The 21,695-nt window shown below is 42.1% G+C and overlaps 1 protein-coding gene across 9 annotated transcripts in view; it reads right to left on the bottom strand.

The window, feature by feature from the left end:
• APBB2 (amyloid beta precursor protein binding family B member 2) overlaps positions 1 to 21,695 on the bottom strand; it is a 336,993-nt gene that overhangs the window by 153,167 nt on the left and 162,131 nt on the right. For 6 of the 9 annotated variants that reach the window (XM_079777646.1, XM_079777651.1, XM_079777650.1 and 3 more), the window contains one exon: positions 8,625 to 9,440. In XM_079777646.1, the coding sequence (XP_079633772.1) occupies positions 8,625 to 9,440 (816 nt within the window). Of the gene's footprint in view, positions 1 to 8,624; positions 9,441 to 19,681; positions 19,751 to 21,695 lie in introns of all 9 variants that reach the window. The other 3 variants (XM_079777652.1, XM_079777653.1, XM_079777654.1) reach the window with 1 other exon arrangement.

The following is a 21,695-nucleotide window of genomic DNA, read 5'->3' as shown; positions in this document are numbered from 1 at the left end:
ATCAGCCCCTTCCCAATGATTTGGAGCTGGGGGTCATCTTTGTTCTCTCCCTTTCTGACAATTCCACATAGAACATTTTCTTCTATAACATTCTGAGAAACTGTTTTATGGTTCTATTATGATTACGCTACATATCTATTAGGGATTAAATAATAGGCTTTCATGGGCCAGCCATCTTTATACCTAACCACCACATACACTACCATATGTATGAGAGAAAGATCCTGGTAACAAACCAACAGACTGAAATCAGCTTCTTAGACAAGACACTGATAGGATGGAAATCTACCACTATAATATCCCAGATGTACCAGTTCAGTGCAATTCTATAGGAAGACTTCTTCAAATACTGAGGGAGAAAACTAATCAACCACCAATGTCTCTAATGATATTAAGGAAGAATCCTTGCAGGCATTAAATTGTCATTCTCAAGAACAAATCTCAGGAAAGCAAACCAACAATAAAAGCTTACATACGATAAAAATTATCTCCTCTCTTAGGTACCAACACCAATATTTTGGAGTTGGTGTTTTATCCTGTTCTCTCACTTCCTGACCATTCCATATGGAATGCTGACAATTTTCTAATAGTCGACTAATTGGATTTTTCCAGTCACATCTGTTTGAATATGAAGCTTTTATTTCACCATTTTACACCCAAGGTTTCTAGTAGATAAGCACAATATATAAATTATACGGGTAACTGGTAACTATCCTCACATTTATGAAAGAGAACTGGGTATATTAACTGAATCAGACTCGAGGTACAAAAATTTATGAACCACCCACATCCCAGCTTTTGAAAAGCTAATGTTTTCCCTCCTTAAACCAGATTAACAGATGGAAGAGCTCTGAGGAGTCATCTAAATATGACTTTGGAAATTTCAAACATGTTTTGCTTAATAGTTCATGTCACACTTTATAATTCTACCAGAAGGCATGGGACTGAGACTAGAATGACTATGATTAAAACAAGTCTATAGATACAAGGAGGTTGCCACAGTGGCACTGCACTTGCATGCAGTAGTCACAGGCAAGATCAACATCAGCCCAGTTCTTTCTACCATAAGTTTCATGTGTACACCATGGCTGAGGCGACGAGCAGGGTCCACAAGCCCAGTGACTGTGCCGAGGGCAGGAGCCATCTAAAGCTGCCGCTGAGTGTTGCCTATTTGGCATTTGAGCCCAGTGTCATGAGATTTCTGGATTTACAAGAAAAATAAGAGACCCACATTTTTATAGAAGTTTCCAATTTCTAAGCTTTGGCATTGAATTCAAAGTCTTCTAAAACACTGTCTACTGGACACATCTTGTCTGCAGGTTGCCGGTAGGCTTTCCAGCACTGCCCATTTGTGAAGCTTCCACGGCATCCTATTGCCTGTGCATTGCTCTAAAGTTAGGGTCATCATTTTCTTTTATATTCTACACTAGAGGCCCGATGCACAGAATTCGTGCAAGGGGTTTGGCCCCTGCTGCCATGGTGGCCACCTCTGCCTCAGCCCCCGCCACCATGGCTTTGTCCAGAAGGTCATCTGGAAGGACGTCTGGTCTAATTAGCATATTATACTTTTATTAGTATAGAAAGCTCCTAAGAAAATCCTGTATATTTGGAAAGCAATGTCTCTTAAACAGAGCTAAGAAAAACATGGCTATTATAAGCTTCGATCGAAAAGAATAACCCCATCTCCACATGCCAAGTATGATGAACTATCCCACCCTTCAGAACTGAGCCATGCTGTTAAATGTTAAGCTCTACTATATCATTATTATCTTTTCCTGCCTTTCCCATACTTTCCCCCAATCTCGGTTGGGTTTGCAGTTTCAGATTCAACAGTATCGGGTCCATACCTAAGTTTCCTCATCTTTACAATGAAGAATTTGGATGAAGGTAACCCAAAACTATCTTGAGGTCCCTTGCAGCATATTTTATTCACTTACCAATTCTCACAACGCTTGCAAATGTTAGCTTTCCTTCTCGAAAAAAAAACCACGGAATGTAATAATTCTTACAAACATCCTCTTACATCTCCTCTGTGTTGCATACAGTAAGGCATTATCTATGATACATCTGTACTGGGTTAAGTAGTCTCCCCAAAATTCATGCCTACTCATGACCTCAGAATGTACCTCATTTGGAAATAGAGTCTTTGCAGATATAATCAATTAAATTAAGAGGAAGTTATACTGGCCGAAACCGGTTTGGCTCAGTGGATAGAGCGTCGGTCTGCGGACTGGAAGGTCCCGGGTTCGATTCCGGTCAAGGGCATGTACATTGGTTGCGGGTACATCCCCCGGTGGGGGGTGTGCAAGAGGCAGCTGGTCGATGTCTCTCTCTCATCGATGTTTCTAGCTCTCTATCCCTCTCCCTTCCTCTCTGTGAAAAATCAATAAAATATATCAAAAAAAAAAAAGAGGAAGTTATACTGGATTAGAGGAGGCCCTAAATCCAATGACTGGTGTCTTTATAGCAAGGGGATGGGAAGACAGAGGTGGAGTTGCACTGATGCGGCCACAAGCCCAGGAATGCCAAGCATCGCTAGGAACCGTCAGCAGCTTGGAAAAGTCAAGGAAGGAGTCATCCTGCTGACACCTTGACTTCACACTTTTATCCTCCAGAACTGAGACAGAAGAAATTTCTGTTGCTTTAAGCTACCAAGTATGTGGTGATTTGTTACAGCAGCCCTGAGAAACTAATAAAACATCTAAACATCTCCTCTTCTTTGCTTATAAACTTGGGCTGCCCAGGATCTGGGCTTATTTCTTGTTCTTACTAAGATGTGACATGTGCCAAATGGGACACATTTTAGAAAGCACTCTATATATGGTGGGAACATTCTCCATGGAGACAGGAAACCAACTGTGTTTGAGCTATCTGAGGTCACAGTTCTAATTTATTTCTATGTCTTGGGTATCTAGCACAGCTCACAGAGTAGACTTTTAATGCACATACACATGCCATTAACCTGTGCTCACCTGGGGCCACCGAGGAGGCGGGACCTCTGGCCAAATTCTAACAGATTAATGGTATGTGTATGTACATATGAATGAACAAATGAGAAAGAATGAATGGATGAACAAATGAGCAATGGTAACTATGCATGTATTAACTTAAGGTTCTGTTGTGAGGATAATGAGTCTGGGCAGATAGTTCATGGTGAAATTTGACCAGAAAACATCTGAACATGGCAAGTAGTATTTTTGTGTCTAAGATTCCACTGAGGCACCATCTTACAGGCTACATACCTTCCATTAAGGGCATGAGGGCATCACCTGGCACTTCCGCCCTCCTTCCTAAGCAGCCACTCTTTGTCTACACTACTCTTTCCCCAGAAGCTAAAAAACTTGCCAAAATAGAAACTAAAATTTTTATTTTCAAAATGCCAGTAAAGCAGAGAAGAGTGGGGTAAAAGTCATGACTTCAACTTCTTTAGTGATCAATATAAAAGAAATGAAAGTGATCCCTTACTTTTTAACAGCTCTAAAGGGCAATGATCTCCCCAGATAGCCATCCAATGAAAGTCTCTTCAACTTCCAGCACAGATAACATCTAGAACCCTAACTTCCACATCCCAATCAATCAAGTTTCTCCTTCCTATGAGCATCTATCCACAGCGCTCTAGCCTCTTATAGCCCCTTCCTGGTTCCATCTGAAATATATCTTCTTTCTTGTGCTCACTGACTGTTAGATTTTTGCTGCTGCCCCTTTCATTATATTTATCTTTCTCCCCCACCCCGAAGTATCTAGTATAATATTTTATAATGCAAGACAATCAAATGTTCAGTTGAATAATTATTTTTCTCTAGAATGTTTTAAAAAGATTTAATTGAGCAAAATCACTTTCTTCCTTAAGTTCATGGGATAAGATAAGAAATATTTTTATACATCTTTCTCCCAAGGTACTAAAATCTAATTTGGAAATCACACGATCTACCCCAGGACGCAATGTGTCCAGGCTATTTTGGAAACATCTCACATCTGTCTCCTTGAATTCCTCCTGTCACATCATGGAACTGTCAACTGAGAAGACAGGACAGGAAGGCCAGTGAATCACTAAAGGGTGTTTAAAAAGACTGAAATTAATTCAATGGGGGCAAACCAGCTGAAAACAGCATTTCCGATATCCTGGAATTTTCTTTTTCTGTTTTAAAGGGATTGGGAGCTTTTAAAAAGCAATTTAAAAATCATTTATGGTTGAAATTACCAGAGCAATGTGACATAAAACGAACATCTAGAAGAAGTTCCTGAAAGTGTTAATATAAACGTACCCAATGCTCTCACACTCTTGAGCTAGCTAAGGCCAGAAATAAAAAAATGCTGCCAAATGAGATTGACATAATCAAGTTTGTGCCTTGGCTTCCACCTCCCCCAACTATCCAGCTTGCAAAAGAGTACCCCTTTGTTTGCCTGGAGAGTGAAAGCCAATCAATTTATAACATCAAAGGATTCAAATTCCTGAGCAGCAGGGATCCATCTGCAATGCAAAGCAACTGTACCCAGGTAGCACCAAAATGTTGCCTCTTCCAAAAGTTTTCATGAAGCAAACATAAGACACCAGGTGATTAACAGAGAGACCACATACACAATCCTATCAACCTGAGTTTACCTGAGCCCCTGTGCACACCTGGGGCCACCGAGGAGGCGGGACCTCTGGCCCAATTCTAACAGATTAAAAGTCCTCACTTTCAACTACCAATGCTTTTCTTTTAGAATCTAGGAGAAGGCATGCTTCTGGACTTTTTGAAACTCTTATGAAACTCAGTAATTTCATAGATGCTTTCCTTTTATAGAATAGTCTCTTGTTTTCTCAAAGGACAGAAAGGAGGCAAAGAGGAGCAAGATATTGTACACATAGGATTGTGCAAAAAAAAAAAAAAAAAAAGACCACAAAAAAACACGTTACTAAGATGCTGGAGGGGGCAATTCAGAAAGGGGAATAGGAAATCGAGAATCTTCTAATTAGTCGGTACTCTTTATTTTACAAACAGCCTTTAACTTGGAAAGGATGCCCCTAAGGTAGGGATGAGTCTGTTCTCTTTTTCTAGGCTCCCCAAGCACACAGTCTACAACTCAAAGGTAACTGTGTCATCCTGATTAAGCCACAGGACACCCCCCAGCGATGAGTAATTACTTAATACACCACGAAGACGCACATACACTTTTTCTATGTATGAACTATCACAGTGCATACGAGTATTTTACAAAATGTTTGCTCCTATTTTTCCTTCTTCAATAGTCAGTGTTTGTGTGTATTACATATAAACACGGGTATACTATTTAAATATACAGAATAAACATTAATTTTGCTATTAGAAGTGAAACATACAATGTTTAATTTAAACTGATTGTGATCATTGTACACACTATGCGTCACAGGAAAGATGAAATCAAAAGCAATTTTATTTCGCTCACTAATTTAGTATATGGTGGTCACTACCTGAAACTCCAAAGTGTGATCATGAAGTAGAGGTTTCTATTCAGTAGGCGTTCACAACTGGCTCTCAGGAAATTCCAAAAGAATTCCCAGATATTATTAATACTAGAGGCCCGATGCATGAAATCCACGCAAGGGTAGGCCCTCATGGCCCCAGCTGCCTCAAACCTCTAGGCCCGGCTGCCTCGGCCCTCACGGCTCTGGCTGCCTCGGCCCTAGCAGCCCTGGCTGCCTTGCCTTGTGGTAAAGGCAGTGGGGAGGTTGAGGTGAGTCTGGCCCCACCCACTGGTCATTCCAGAAGGTCGTTCCGGAAGGTCGTTCTGCCATCTGGTCTAATTAGCATATTACGCTTTTATTATATAGGATTAATATCTGGAGACACTGCAGCATGCTGAAATAGGCCCAAAGATCCCAAAGGGACCATTTTGAAGGATAGCAGAGGTTTGGCCTCCAGTATGTTTTTAAAAAACTCAGTCTCACTGCTTTAGAGTCACAGCTAACACACTCTTCCCAGCATATTCTATTCAAAATGTCAATCCTTAGCAGCCCATTCAGGGCCATCACCATACTGTCACCCATACTTTAAAATTCTAAGGTCTTCAAAACTGACTTTAAGGGAGAAAAATGAACATATCCCTCAACATGTCAGAAAACCCTCCTCCAGTTCCCACGATGCACACACTGTAATGAGTCATGTAGAGAAGCCACAGGAAGGACCCCCAGGGCACTGAGCGAGGAGCAGTGAGCAGAGGGACCCGAGAGCCGCCGTGGATGGAGAGGACTGCACATTTCAGCAAAACTCTGAGCTCTCCCCAGGCCCTTCCCGACACCAGCACTCCGTATGAGCGATGGGGCTAGAGATACTAACCATCTAAATTTCAGTGGTGAGAAACTGTTAAGTAACTCACAGAGCTTGAATATGATGGAATAGCACCCCTAATACTTAAAAAGCCTGAAATGTCCTGATATGGACAGTTCTACAAAATACATATTTAAGTGAAAAAAGCAAAGCATTTATAAAACTATCTAATGTAATTTTTTTCTTGTTTTAACTTTTAAAAATATATATTTTTTCATTGATTTCAGAGAGGAAGGGAAAGGGAGAGAGAGATAGAAACATCAATGATAAGAGAGAATCACTGATCGTCTGCCTCCTGCAGGCTCCCTACTGGGGATCGAGCCCACAACCCTGGCATATGCCTTGACTGGGAATTGAACCGTGATCTCCTGGTTCAAAGGTCAACGCTCAACCACTGAGCCATGCCAGCTGGGCTGTTTTAAGTTTTTATTGTGGAAAATTTTAAATATATAAAATTTGAGAGAACACAACAATGAACCCTCATGTACCCACCTTTAACGATTATCAGCTTATGGGCAATTTTGTGTGTTTTATTTTTATCCCCACCCCAATTATTTTGGAAAAAAGTCCATACTGAATATTATTTATATTAGTTTATATTATGTTATATTACATATTATACCATTCTATATAGTAGTATAATAGTACATCTCTAAAATGTAGGGACTCATTAACAACATCATTATCATAAAATTTGGGTATATTTTATTTTTTGTAAAGGAATTTACACTAGTATTTTATCATTGTGACATAAACTTTTTAAAGACTTTTGAGAAATGTATACAACCATACATCCACACTACACATTTCCATCTACCAAGAAAGTTTCTTCATGCCCTTTTACAGTAAAAAATTTGGTAAATTTAAAAATTTATTATAGATGTGGGTATATGCATAAAATGTTTTTGAAAGAAAACACTTTAAGAAAAGAAGTAGTGGTCATCATTGGGAAAAGAGTTAGAGTGAGGAGCAGAGGAGACTTTACTGTTCATTAAATAACTTCCAGTAAAATTTAAAACTGAACTACCACAGACAGCAGCCACGTCTGCATGAGCAGGGAGGCGTGGGAGGGAGAAGTGTGAAAATAGGAGGTCAAGTTAGGGTGTGTGTGAGATACTCAAGTTACCTCTATAGATTCAAACACCAGCAGGTGACCGTGCCATCAGCTATAGGATATGAATTCTCTCAATGGATGAAAAGTAATAGAGTTGTGAACTCAGTAACATTACCAAGCATAATTATGATCCCAATAATAGCAGGTCTAGACATTTTCAAGATGAAATAGACTCACCTCAACCTCCCCACTGCCATTACCAGCTACAGCAGGCTGATGAAATCATTTAAAGCACTGTGATTTTTAAAGGGCATTTCAAAAACTTTTTAAAAACAAGTTAACGTCTTAACTTTCCCCTTCTCTTTTCCTTATCCGTAGTCCTTGCAGTTTCTCTGCCGTATAGGATGGGGAAATGTTACTTCCTTCCCGAGTGGTTCTATCTATCACACTCACACAGGAACCAACAGGGTGTCTGCAAGGTTATGTTACAGAAATACGCCTTTGCGAGTCTTGTTTACTCTGACTTCAGGTACAACAACGTTCTCCATATCCGTTAGTTTTATGATCAGTACAGTGGAGGGCTATGAAAAACTGAGGTTAAAAGTAGCCCACGTTTAGGGACCTGTTTATTTCTGTCACAGTCTTGACTCCTCTGACACGTCTGAAGACGTTATTGATAAGGACAAAAGTCCATCAGACTAGCTAAAATCCTAAACTGCTGAACATATTTTAAAAGAAACATCACTTTCTCATTTTCAAATATCCCTTACATAAGACTAATAAAAGGTTCCCCAGTACAAGTCAAAAGGGAGATGTCTTTTAATAACCGGACTTTTAAATTTTCATTAGCTTGAACATAAATACGTTCTGCTGAGAACTTTAAAATAGCTGGTTCTCTTAACTGGGTTATATCTTGTCCCCGGCAACTGTATTTCTTTTATTATTTTGCTTAACAAAACCCACTATTTCTAGATAGTAGAAAGAAATAGTTCACCTAAGCACGGGCAGCACCGTTTCTGAACAGATGATGTTTTACTGTACCTACCACCAAGGACCTATTTCTTTTACAAAACTGCTTCCCAGAGAGAACAACTCTTGTATGAATCAAAATAAAACTGTTAAAGGATCCATTTGCCACCCAAATTGCCCAGTTTTACCCCAAAGGATCATGTTCTTCTTGCCACCAAATGGATTTTTTGAGTCAGTCTGGAGATGAATTCCATCAATAACGGAAAACACCAAAAGCAAGTGCCCCCTCCCGACACCTTTCCCGGGGGTACCTGCTTCATCCGGGGAGCTGGGCGAGGCGCTGTCGTGGGACAGGGTGGTCCAGCTGGACTCCTCGTCGCTGGGCGCCAGGTTCTGGATCCGGTGTAGGGCACAGTCCGTTTTGGCCCCTGTTTTCGGATGATCCTTCTTGGTCTCGGGGCTGGAGGACACGGTGGCTACTTGGCCCTCTTCAGGGCTGAACTGGGATTTGTTTGGTTTCTGCAGCAGCATGTCCCCATTCCCAATGACGGTGGAGGCCTGGCCCTGGCCCGGCTGGGACTTCTCCTCCACGACCCCATGCTGGCTGCCCGAGTCCGGCTCCAGGTCTCTGGTTGAGGTTTCCAGGTCTGCATAGTAATTGAGGAAGCTCTTGGTTCTCCGGGGCTGGGAGGGTAAAATTTCACAGCCCGGGGAATCCTGCGGCTGGGGCTCTTTGCCTTCTAACTTCTCAGAAGTTATGTTGATGACGGCAGTGGGACTGACGTTTTTGTTGGGGTCCTGCTGTCCCTGCTCGGCAGCCTTCCGGAGCTGGTTCTCCCCGTTCTTCACCAGCTTGATGTTGGCCGAGCCATTGCCCAGCAGAGGCTGTGCGGCGGGATCGGAGAGGCCCATGGCCGCCTGGATGTTAGTCAGTGCATATTTTTTCCTGCATTTGGGGGGTGTGCTGTTCTTGGCTTCCGTGTGCTTGATTTCAGCATTCAACTGTTCATTGTGGGAGGAACGGAGATTAAGGGTATTCGGTGGTGTGACCGGGCTGTTCCGATTCGTGACATCCGTGGTTCCGCTGCTGGCCATAAACACCGCCAAAGTGTCTACGCCCGAGGCAGCTGGAAGACAAAGGGAACCGGGCATTAGCTGCCTGGCATGATGAAGCCACCCAGCATACAGAGTGAGCAAACATTTTTATGCAGAAATTTGAGAGAATGAAGGCGTCTGTTGCACATGTTCTTGTAAAATTGACCCATTTTCCTCTTTATTGTCACCATTTGCTTCTATATCAAATAGGAGCAAATGGAAGGCTTACGGTGGATTCCCAAAAGCCAATTTACAGAAGAGCTAAGAGGTCTGAGGGTCCACGTTTTACCTAAAATTAAAAAGTATCTCTCTTGCCAAAACCAGTTTGGCTCCGTGGTTAGAGTGTCGGCCTGCAGACTGAGGGGTCCCAGGTTGGATTCCGGTCAAGGGCACGTACATTGGTTGCGGGCACATCCCCAGTGGGGGTGTGTGTGCAGGAGGCAGCTGATCAATGTTTCTCTCTCATCGATGTTTCTAGCTCTCTATCCCTCTCCCTTCCTCTCTGTAAAAAATCAATAAAATATATATTTTAAAAAAAGTATCTCTCTTGAATTCATATGGAAGCATTCAGATGGTTTCATTTTTCACAACCTTGAAAATCACCCCCTTTGCAAACATTTACACCACATTTCTATCCCGTTGTTCCCTCAGGCAACAAAAAAGCTGCTCAAAATCCCCTGGGGCCCAGCAAGTGTGCCCCAGGGGGTTGAGTGTTGACCTATGAACCAGGAGGTCATGGTTCGATTCCCAACCAGGGCACATGCCCAAGTTGTGGGCTCGATCCCCAGCAGGGGGCATGCAGGAGGCAGTCAATTAATGATGCTCTCTCATTGTTGATGTTTCTATCTCTCTCTCCCTCTCCTTTCCTCTCTGAAATCAATAAGAAATATATTTTAAAATCCTCTGAGTCTCCAGCTTTCTTAATTAACCTGAATGGTCCCTATTCAATAATGCACTATTCATCCAAGGTAATTTTTCTCAATCAGGTTTAGAAATTGTGTAAAATCACACCTCCATTAGAGTGTTTTGCTAATGTCTTTGTAAACATTTTTGACTTGGGCTTAGTGTTTGTACTAAATAGAAATGTTGGTGAAATGCCTTAATTGCTCAAGAAACACACACACACACACACACACACACACACACACACACACACACACACACCTATTACTAATAATGTAGCATCGAGCCCTTCGCTTCAGACGTGTTAGAGCCCCAAAGGCGCCTGACTATGTTCCCCTGAATTAAACTACAGACTCAGCTGCGTGCAGCACCATGTGCCCTTGCAGGACTCCTAGGCAACTACCTGACAGTTGCATTTATCTCAGATATTGTTCACACCATCCGTGATTTATTCCATGTGTCTCTTGCTAGGAAGAAAGAACAGTGTCTCAGACTAGAAGGGAATAAAATTCATCAGCGAGAATTCCTGAGGTTTCACATTTCCCAGCCTGTGAGGAATGACTTCTCTCTTATCTGATCCTCTGCCCTCCGCAGAGACCTCAGTGCGTTCTCCACCTCAGTGGGTGAGCCAAAGCACAGCTCCTAACATTCCTAAAATTGCTCTGTGACAACTCCCTCCTCCTCCCCCAGGCACAACGGGGACCTCCACCAGGAGAGGAAGGCAAGAATGCTCCCTTCAGGAGCTGAGAGGCATCTGTCTGTCATCAAGTACACAGGATGGGCTGTTTAGACAAGGATGCCCCACTCCTCCTAGAGTCTGTCTGCATGCTTCTAGGAAACTAGGCAACGTCTATACAGTCCAGGCAGTGTCCACTTTTACAACAGAATGACCGTGTAGCCCATGGAGATAGTTAAGGGCTGTAGTCCCAAGTGGCCTGCCCTTGAGCCCCATTCTGCAGAATTATTATTTATGAGAATTGCTGCTTACCCGGCACCCACCTCAGCACTTGGGCTTCATGTGACAGGAACAGAGAATCGAGTGTGTTTCTCCCTTTCAAGCAATACTTTGAGACTAAATTTAAAAAAAAAATTAATACTGTTTTGGCTGCTACTACCATTTTATGGAAAACATATGTTTCCATTTATAATTCAGCCTCACTCAGGTGTACCATTTGTTATGCGAAGAGCCCATCTTGAACCCACATGAAGTTTTCCACCGAGACACACACCCACCACGCAGACACACAAGGGTAAGTTACTTTTAGACTCTCGGGTATTTAGACCGACGTTATTATGAGAAAGCTGGAAATCTGCTGGCGTTTAAAAAGGCAGGGCAAGAAATTTCATAAGGCTATTTTATGCCAGGTTCTACATCCTAGCAGTGTTATTAGGGAGACATTTTTGTTTATAACCATAAACATTTTCCGAAAGAACACCATCAACATTTCCAGGTGATTTTATATTCCAGTCACTTTCATATCCTGGGTGTGACAGATGAATACTTTTAGCCATGTTCCCATCAGCCTTTGGAGCCCAAACGGCTCTGCATATGCTGTGTTTACAGATCAAAGCCTGAACACAGTGTGAGTGTGTCTTAGATGTGAAATGATGGTGTCATCGGAAAGGTCGGATCCAGCGCTAAGGCAGCCCAGGGAATTCTATGCAGTTACAGTGTCTCTAGAGGATGACATATCTGTGAGGCAGTCATTTGGGTCCAAAGGGTCATGAAGTAGGTAGAGGTTAGCAAAACCCTAGAAAGACCCAGGCTGCAAGAGAAAGGCCCCCAAAAGTGACAGGCAGTGGCCTGAGCATAAGAACACAGACCTTGGGGTCAGAGAGACTGGCTCGAGCCCTGTCCGTGATTCTCACCAGTTGAGTGATCTAAGGACACCAGACCTTCAGTTTCCTTGTCTGAAAAATGGGAACAATAATAGTACCAGGTTGTTGTGAGGATTAAAATGAGAAATGCCAGTAGAAAGTTTAGCATAGGACGTAGCAATAAATGTGAGCAACTCTCACCCCTTTTATTCAAGGGACAGAACGCAGAGCTGCCTATCAAGGCCCCCAAATTAACCTCCCTATTTGGTGTGAGTGATCAAAATGGTCTTATTACAGAGATATACAAAGAGTAAGTAGACTAATAGGAAAGGATAAAGAAATTGGGTCTAGAAGGGTTTAATTATGAAACCAAAAAACATTCCTTGGGCTTAGAAGGAAGGAGGTTTGTGTGGTTTTTTTCTCCCCAAATATATTCCTATTCATTTCAGAGAGGGAGAGGGAAAGAGAGATAGAAACATCAATGATGAGAGAGAATCATTGATTGGCTGCCTCGGCCCTTACTGGGGATTGAGCCTGCAACCCGGACATATGCCCTGAATGAGAATAGAACCATGACCTCCTGGTTCAGAGGTCGATGCTCAACCACTGAGCCACACCAGCTGGGTGATGTGTTTCTTTTTTTTAAAGGAAAGAAAATCTTACCATGTCTCTTTAAACCTTCTACTATTCGGCTGTTTTCTTTGGAGTAAAAAAGGCTAAGAATAAAGCCAAACTCCTCAACATAACAGACAAGTTACTTCAGCTCCCTGTTTCTAATGTAGATAACGGTACCTACACCTCAGTGAGCTTCAGTGGGGACTGAGAGAGCAGACTGCGGAGCATTTAGCCCAAAGCCTGGCACCTATAAGAGCGCGGTCCCTATGGGGATCACTCTTACTTCACAGCTCCCTCCTTCCCCGTACACTCTGTCTCTGGCCACCACACCTCAGGCAAGCATTTACTGAGCACCTTCTTCCTGCCAGGCCCTGTGCTGGGAATGGGGAAAGCAAGGCACCTAAAGTGCTTCCAGCCTGTGGAAGACAAACACACAATAAAGTGATAGAGATCAACCAGGGTGGGCGTGGAGGAAGGCGCAAAGGCGGAAGTGATCTTCCCACCTTAGGCTGGAGAGGGTCAGAAGGTGAGAGAGGGCGGGTTACCATCTATACAGTCTGAGCAAATCAAGACATGAAAGGAGAGGTGGTAAAGGGGGAGGGGGAGGGATCAGGCAGAGTCCGACAAGACGTGCTTGAGGCAGAGGAGATCAAGCACTTGAACGGCAGCCTTTTAAAAAGCCAGCGGATTTCCAACGTTCTCACAACAGTGTCACTCTAACTACCCAAGAAGAACGAAGCTGAAGCTGAAGTGCGTGCATGTGTGCGCGCGTGTGTGGTCGGCAAACTGCGGCTCGCGAGCCACATGTGGCTCTTTGGCCCCTTGAGTGTGGCTCTTCCACAAGATACCACGGCCTGGGCGAGTCTATTTTGGAGAAGTGTCGTTAGAAGAAGTTTAAAAAATTTGGCTCTCAAAAGAAATTTCAATCGTTGTACTGTTGATATTTGACTCTGTTGACTAATGAGTTTGCCGACCACTGCTTTACGTGGTGGGGGAAAGCCATTTTCCCTCCAGCACATTTTCCAAGGCATTAAAGAAGCCATGTAAACCAGGCAAAAGCCATGTAAATCCGTGGTCATCAGGGAAAGAGTCGAAAGAGGTAGGCAGAGGGTGTCTCCCTAGCCAAAGCGGTAGGTGGGCCCATCTCCCTGCTCCGCTGTGTGATGTCAGAGCCTGACTGCCACTCACTGAGTGGGAGAGAGCCCAGGCAGGGAAACACTGGAAGGCTTGGAACGGTTCAGTCCAGACACAGGGAGAGGACACGGTGGGCAAGGCAGACCTGGGTTGGGGGGAAGTTTTCTCCCACACGGGTCACTCCTCCCTTGACCAGGGCATGGGGATGAAGTCTCCGTTCGCCACCTGGACTTCGAGGTGAGGACTAAGAAGCACCAGGCGCACTGAGTGACGATAAGGACTCTGGTGGCCTCTGTCAGATCGGCTGCAGGAGGTGGCAGGGGTGGGCAGAGGTTGCCTCGAGGAACTTCACTGTGAACAAGGCAGGGGAGAGAGAAGAGCAGCCAGGGCAGCCACAGTTGTGGGAAGAAGTTTGTGTCTAAAGGAGAGCCTTAGCCATGTTTTACTGTTCACAGGCCAGGAAAGCAGAGGCCAGGAGAGAGGGGGCAAGCGGGACACAAAAGAGGGACAGACCCAGAAGGAAGGGTCCAAGTGAGGAGAGGGGAGGGGGGGGGGGGGGACCAGGGCAGAAGTGGAAGAGTCGGCCTTGCCCAGGACAAGGGCCACTTTTTCACGTGAGAAGGAAAGTGAGGGATGAGGATGGGGACAGGCGCGATGTCACACCGAGGAAAAGCAAAACTGATGGCCTCAATTTTCTCATGAAGATGAAGTCTTCCCTGAGGGGAAGCTGTCTCGGGGAACCCATGGAGATGGAGTACGTTTAGAAATACTCACAAGGACAAAACACAGGATTAGTGACATTAAAAAAATTTTTTTTTTTAATTTGATGGCATAGAAACAGACACACAAATCAATGGAACAGAATATAGAGCCCAAAAATAAACCCATGCCTATATAGTCAGTTAAATTATCCAAAAGAGCCAAGACTATACAATGGGGGAAGGACCGTCTCTTCAATACATGGTGCCGGGAAAAATGCACAGCCACATGCAAAAAATGAACCTGGACCACTCCCTTACACTATCCCCAAAACTTAACTCAAAATGGATGAGAGACTTGAAAGTAAAACCTGAATCCATAAAACTCTTCGAGGAAAACATAGGGGGCAAGCTTCTTAACATGTCTTGGCGATGGTTTTTTTGTTTTTTTTTAATTTGACACCAAAAGCAAAGGCAACAAAAAAACAGAATGAACATGTGGGACTACATCAAACTAAAAAGCATTTGCTCAAGAAAGGAAACCATCAACAAAATGAAAAGGCAACCTATGGAATCTATGGAGGAGGAAAGGAAAGAAATACCCTGAGAGGGAGGTGTAATGAGGGTGTTGGGTGGCACCCTAAGGGCCGGTCTTCAGTACAAGGGTGGTTGTGCTCCTAGATTTCTGGAAGGTGGATAGGGCCCAAGATTTTGCCATCACCTCCCCATCTATTCATCATGCTGTTCTGAGTGTTGCCTATGAAGATCCAACATCAATGCAAGAGGATCAATTCCTATTCCAGAGCTAGATACAAGTTCAGCGTTAGAGTGTGACAAGAACTAATGGGACGCCTGCCATCACTCCCCTGCAGGATGGAGAAACATCTGTTATAACCTGGCATGTATTTCCTCCTTTTCTGATAAATGCCCCAACATTTTTCCTGAGGAATCAGCCTTCCTCCACACCCATTCAACAGATTTTCTGGGGTGTGTACCACTACCGAGGAGACAGTCCTCACTGCTGAGGTTACAGCAGTGAACAAAACTGACGCAACAAAAATACCTGCTCTCACGGAACTTACATTCTAGGGATTCAGCCCCTGTGTTTCAGGCAGAGAGGACTCCACCCCTGACTTCATGGCCCAGGCCCAGCCAATCACAGTAGTAAATCCCCATGGCAGTGGTGCCTGGTCCAATCCTAAGGCTTTTGCCACAGTGACCAGAAGAGAAGCGCTCTCTTCTCCCTTCTTGAATAGAAGATACAAGCTTCAAGGAGTCACCATGGAAGGAACCTGCTTCTTGCATAAGCAAGAACCGAACACATGGGCAAGTAGAGTGAAGACACAGAGACAAAGTGAGCAGGCTGCAATGACATCGCTGGACTCCCTAAAAGAAGCCGTGTCTGAAACAAAACACCCAGGAACTTCTAGGTTATAGAAGCCAATCAATTTCTATTTCTTCTTCTCCTTCTCCTCCTGCTCCTCCTCCTCCTCCTCCTCCTGCTCCTCCTCCTTCTTCTTCTCAAGCCACTTTAAGATGTTTTTCTCCTTTTAGCAACTTAAAAGAGCCTTAGTTAATATACAAGGTATTTTTTAGGAAGCCTAGACAGAATTAGGTAAGCCAGGGTCATTTTAATTCCATGGCTGACAAAGCTTTCCTCAAACCCAGAGTCACAGAGGTCCCAGCACCAAGCTGTGACCCCATAACTCAGATGACATCCTCATACACCCCGTGCTGGAGCCTGTGGTTAAACCTGCTCCCCTCGTCTCTTTCCTGAGACCTCTAGCCTTCTGTCAACGAAAAAATTTGTCAGAAATGACAGGAAACTCCGCTCTTCAATAACCCGCTGCTCTTTCTCCGCTCCCATGACATGCTTATAAAATTGGAAACTGACAAATGGTCCCGGGGTTGATGAATGGGCCCAGGGAAGCCCGACGTTGGGCCCACTCTTAAATGAGACTTCACAATGTCCTCATTTTTATTTTTTCTGCTGTACAATTTTATTCCCACTGAGGAGTTAACAGCAAAACTTCTACCCTGAGGGATGTTGCCTTTTGAACTAGACCTCAAAGTATTACGGAAATGAAACAAACTCAGAGGTTTTTTTCTTCTTCTAGGAAAGAGAGGCAAAATAAAGCTGGTTTCCTGAAATTACTCATGAAAGTAAACTCTCAATGTGACAAAAATGATAAGAACTTCTCCGTGAACAAAAGAGGAAAAGGTCATCGGAAGGCAGTGTGGGTCACTGGCTCAGAGAGATCACAGGATTCGTACCTTGGAAGTTTCTAAACCAGGAAAGCAGCTTCACACAGCTGGTTCCCAGGGCGACTTCCCCAGGCTCTTGGAGATAAAGGGGTGAGTTTAAGAGCTGGGTCTAAACCACCGAAGGGTTTCCCATTCTCCACTCAATGTAATTGCCTGAGGGCTCACTCTGTTCAGCATCCCCAGTGGGATGGAGGAGAGTCAAGAAAGGTGTACCAATTGCTTTCCTTTAAGAATCTCAGTCAGATAGGGCAGCAAGAAAGATAACTTATTAAACAAACTCACAATGGCTAAAGACAGAGGGGCTTAAAGAAGATACTAGGGATGAGGAGAGAGGGTCAGGGAAGGCGCCCACCCCAAACACAAAACAACAGCAACACAGAAAACAGTGGAGGTGGGTCCTGAAAGGTGGGTAGGAGTCCACCAGTCGACAAGGAAGAGAAGCCCCCAGGTGGGGGAAAAGATGGCATTGCAACATCACACCTGGTAGCTGTGATGACTGATTATTTGGGAAACACAAATCAGAATATGTGTATTCAAATAAGAATCAAGACATTCAGAGTAGTCACCTTGGGATATGATACACTCATCCCGAGGATATTACCTCTGCTCAATTTCTAGGTTTCATCATTTTCATCGTTTAGAAGAGCTTCAGTGTCTTCTGAAGATGAATGTTTTTTGTATTTTTTTTTTGTTTTTTGTTGGTGTGTTTTTTTAACATTTAAAAAAAATATTTTTATTGATTTCAGAGAGGAAGGGAGAGGGAGAGAGAGAGAAACATCAATGAAGAGAGAATCATCGATAGGCTGCCTCCTGCACGCCCACACTGGGGATTGAGCCTGCAACCTGGGCTTGTACCCTGGTGGTAATCAAACCATGACTTCCTGGTTCATAGGTCAAGGCTCAACCACTGAGCCACCATGGCCGGGCTCTGGACGTTTTTGGCCAACTCTGGTGAACATAGTCAATGATCAAGCCTGGGAATATTGATTTAGGTGACAAGAGTAGTAAGCTATAATGTACTGATGCAGGTTTTCTTGAATAAGCTAACCACAAGTCAACTCCAAAAAAAAAAAAATTAAACAATGAAAGAAGCCTTAAAATAAGGAAGTTACTTGACTATGTCATAGCTAAGACCTATTCGGAAGAGACACCCAAGTTGAATCTTGAAGGTTCAACAAGAATTTTGTAAGCAGATAATGGTATAGATTTTGGTATGTTTGTTTTTTAAAAGGTTCTCAGTAGTCACAGCTCATAAGAGTTGGAAAATGGGATTGAGGCATACCTTATCCCACTTATTGGTCCAAACTCTCCCTTACTAGCTGCCATTTAAATAAAAAAAAGAAAAAGGCTGGAATACGATATTCCACTGAAGTAAGAAAACTGCTTTCTTGGAAAAATTTGTTACATTCTAGACCAATGCATGATAGTAGTAGCTTTTATTGATAAACCATGCTGGATAACAGCTTCATTATCTCTTATTTAACTACCAAGGAATAATGCAATTTGAGTATCAACAGAAAGAATGACTAAGTCAGCATAACCAAATACAGTGGCCGTAAGAAATTTCCACAAGCTATTTGATTAGCTCACCCCCATTAAGAGGAAAACACATCATTTAATATATTTGCCAGCTTTGTTCCTAAAATGTTCCCAAATTGAGTCTATCTTGCAAATGTAATAAAAAGAATTTTAATGCTAAAGAATTCCTAAAAGGATTTATTCTCAACCCTTAAAATGTACTTTTAAAAGCACATGCATGTTTGCCTTGATTTTCCAAAATTAACATACCTATTCAAATATGTATTTACAAAGAAAATCTACTCCCTGGCCCCAAATTTTCACAGTATGAATTAGCTAACCTCTAAGAATCACCTCGAAGTTCCCAATTTTCCTCTGTGAACTTGGGTGTGCCATATTGGTTTTGGCTGACTTTTGTATAAATAGGATATTCCTGCCACTCATAGACCTCTACTGAGCTTAGTGTTTATTTTATTGTTTAATTTCAGTTCTCTGTTGAAATGTAACATGCAATGTTATATAACATGAAATGTTATATAAAGAAAAAAAAAGCTTTGGCATACTTTATGAGTTTGATTTAAAATTTAGGGACATTAATATCTATTTGTCTATGGTTAAAACCTATTTCTTTAAAAACTCAAAATTCTCTGAGTGGCATGTATCCTAACAAACATGGAATCCATCCAGATGTATCTCCCACTTACAGTCCTCTACTCTGTTTAATTCCAAATGTTATTGCCATTGCTTTTTCCTTATTATATTACTGTGATGCTAAGAATTAAATCCCACACCATCTTGTGTGTAGACTAGCATCCATCATGTCACAAAGAAAGGAACATACAATAAAATTAAGGTGATTTTTCTTAGGGACTGAAATTAATCAGCACTAAATGCAAAAGAATGCCGACTTGAGGAACTCCATTCCAGGCAAAACCCGCAATGGCTAAGATGCTGTTTATAGAGACTCACAACCAACAGCTCCTTTGCTCATGTTTAACAGTTCACAGGCTATAATGTGAAATGCTAGATGGCAAAGCATGATAGTTTCAATTTCCATTATAGTCAACTAAAATATTTTCACATTATGATATTAGTAGAGTTGTGCAATTATTACATGAATACAGTTAAGTCCAATTGATTCTCCTACTTTATTTTAAAGATTCATCTTTCTATTACATTAGTGAAAAACCATGAAAACCCAAAACATGTTATCTTAGCAAATCATACGTTTAACATCAAAACAATCATCTATCATATATATTTGTTAAAGTTTCAATATTCAACTGCTTGTCTGCATTGAAACATGTGAAAGTGTATCTGACCTGGAAGTACTTCTGACATGGATCGCTGGACGTCAGCAATGGTGCAGGAAATGGGTTATAATTTGAAATCTGAAAAGAGGGATCATTTGAGAAATTAAAACCCCAAATAACAAAGCATATAAGGAAAAAAGCATATCATTGAAAATCCTTCCAAAGCTGTTTAAAATGTTAAACAAATTTTGGCAGATAATGTCCAAATTTTTGTTTATTTAGTTGCTTATACTACTTTTGGCTAAAATTTGAATTCCTGCTCAGCCACATTTCCCACAAACATTTGTGATTAATTTTTTTTTTCATTCCAGGCTTATGCTTATCTATCTATCTACCTATCTATTTATCTAATATCTATCTAAAGTTTCCAATGCCTTTCTCATTAAAAACACACAATTCAAAAGCCAATAAGGAAAAAAAACTGGTACATTTCACTATATAAAAATTTAAACCTTCTGTTTAGAAAAAAAAAGGCTATAAACATAGTAAAGACAAAAAAGAAAAAAGAAAAAAAACACACACCAAAAATGACACAAAAGAGCTTATTTCCTTTACATAGAAAGAACTCCTTGAAATTATTAAGAAAAGTATGAGCAAAGCTGCAGGAAAATGAGCAAAGACTAGGTACAAGTTACAAGAGAAACACAAATGTCCAAAAAACGTATAATAACTATCCGCCCTTGAAACTAAAAAATATGTAAATTTAAATAATAATGATTTATTGGCTTTCCTATATTAGACTGCAAAGACTAAGAGGCTTGATAACATATAACCTAAGGCAAGGACACTGGAAATAGGAGTTATTAAACATTGCTGGTAGGAGTAAAAACTGGCAAAACTCATTTAGGAATATCTGAGCAAATTGCAAATATATGAACCCCACTGCTCAGCAATTCCATTTCTAAGAATTTAATTTATAATTTAGAATATATATTTTATAAATTTTATAATTTATTTTATATTGATTTCAGAGAGGAAGGGAGAGGGAGAGGGAGAAGGAGAAGGAGAAGGAGAGGGAGACACACAGAGAGAGAAACATCAATGATGAGAGAGAATCACTGATCGGCTGCTTCCTGCACACCCCCTATTGGGGATCGAGCCCAAAACCTGGGCATGTACCCTTGACCACAATTGAACCTGGGACCCTTTAGTCCACAGGCCGACACTCTATTCACTGAGCCAAACCAGCTAGGGCAAGAATTTATTTTATAGATAAACTCACATGGATTCTATTGTTCTAAAAGCAAAAGATCAGTAACAACCTAACTGTTCCTCAGTGGACAGCTGGCCCATTCAATTATACTTCCACATAATGGAGCACTGTGCGGCCAGTAGGAAAAATGAAGCAGATCTCCGTGAGCTGATGGGAAAGGGCTTGCAGACAGACCACTGAGAGGTGAATAAGCACGCACAGCACAGCGTGACTGAATTTGAGTGAACTCTTTAAGGCATATACATGTGCATACACACACACTTGTGCACATGTGCGCATGCACACACTCTTGCATTTACATAGAACATTTCTTAAAGGATATTAAAGAACTAAATATTACAGTGGTATACTGCCAGTTTACCAAATTAGATGCATAATAAGGAAAATGGGAAACAGACCTTATTTTCAATGAGTTGCCATCAGAAATGTCACTTAGAATGATAATCTGCTTTATTAATTCAAATGCGGATACTGCAGTGATTCCAATTATATAAAGCACAAAAACAGGAAAAACTTATCTATGTCAGGATAATGGTCTACCCTGGAGGGCAGGAAAGGGGGAGAATGCAGGAGGGCAGCCTCCGGGATATTGTGATGTAATGTTCTAGTTCTTGATCTGGATGTGAAAACCCACCAAGCTGTTCCCTCGTGCCCACATTTCTGTATGTTTATTACACTTCTGTGACATGTTAAAAGAAAAAGTCAAATGATGGAGGTTTACTAAAGCATTATTTAAACGCAGACACTTTATACAGGGGCTAGCAAAAGTAGGCTTACAGTGTTGAGTACACGAAACACAGTTTATTCTTG

The sequence above is a fragment of the Cnephaeus nilssonii genome (genome assembly GCF_951640355.1).
Source record: "Cnephaeus nilssonii genome assembly, chromosome: 1".
Taxonomy (NCBI): Eukaryota; Metazoa; Chordata; class Mammalia; order Chiroptera; family Vespertilionidae; genus Cnephaeus; species Cnephaeus nilssonii.
Note: the sequence above shows the minus strand (reverse complement) of the source record. Positions and strands in the feature narration are given on the sequence as shown.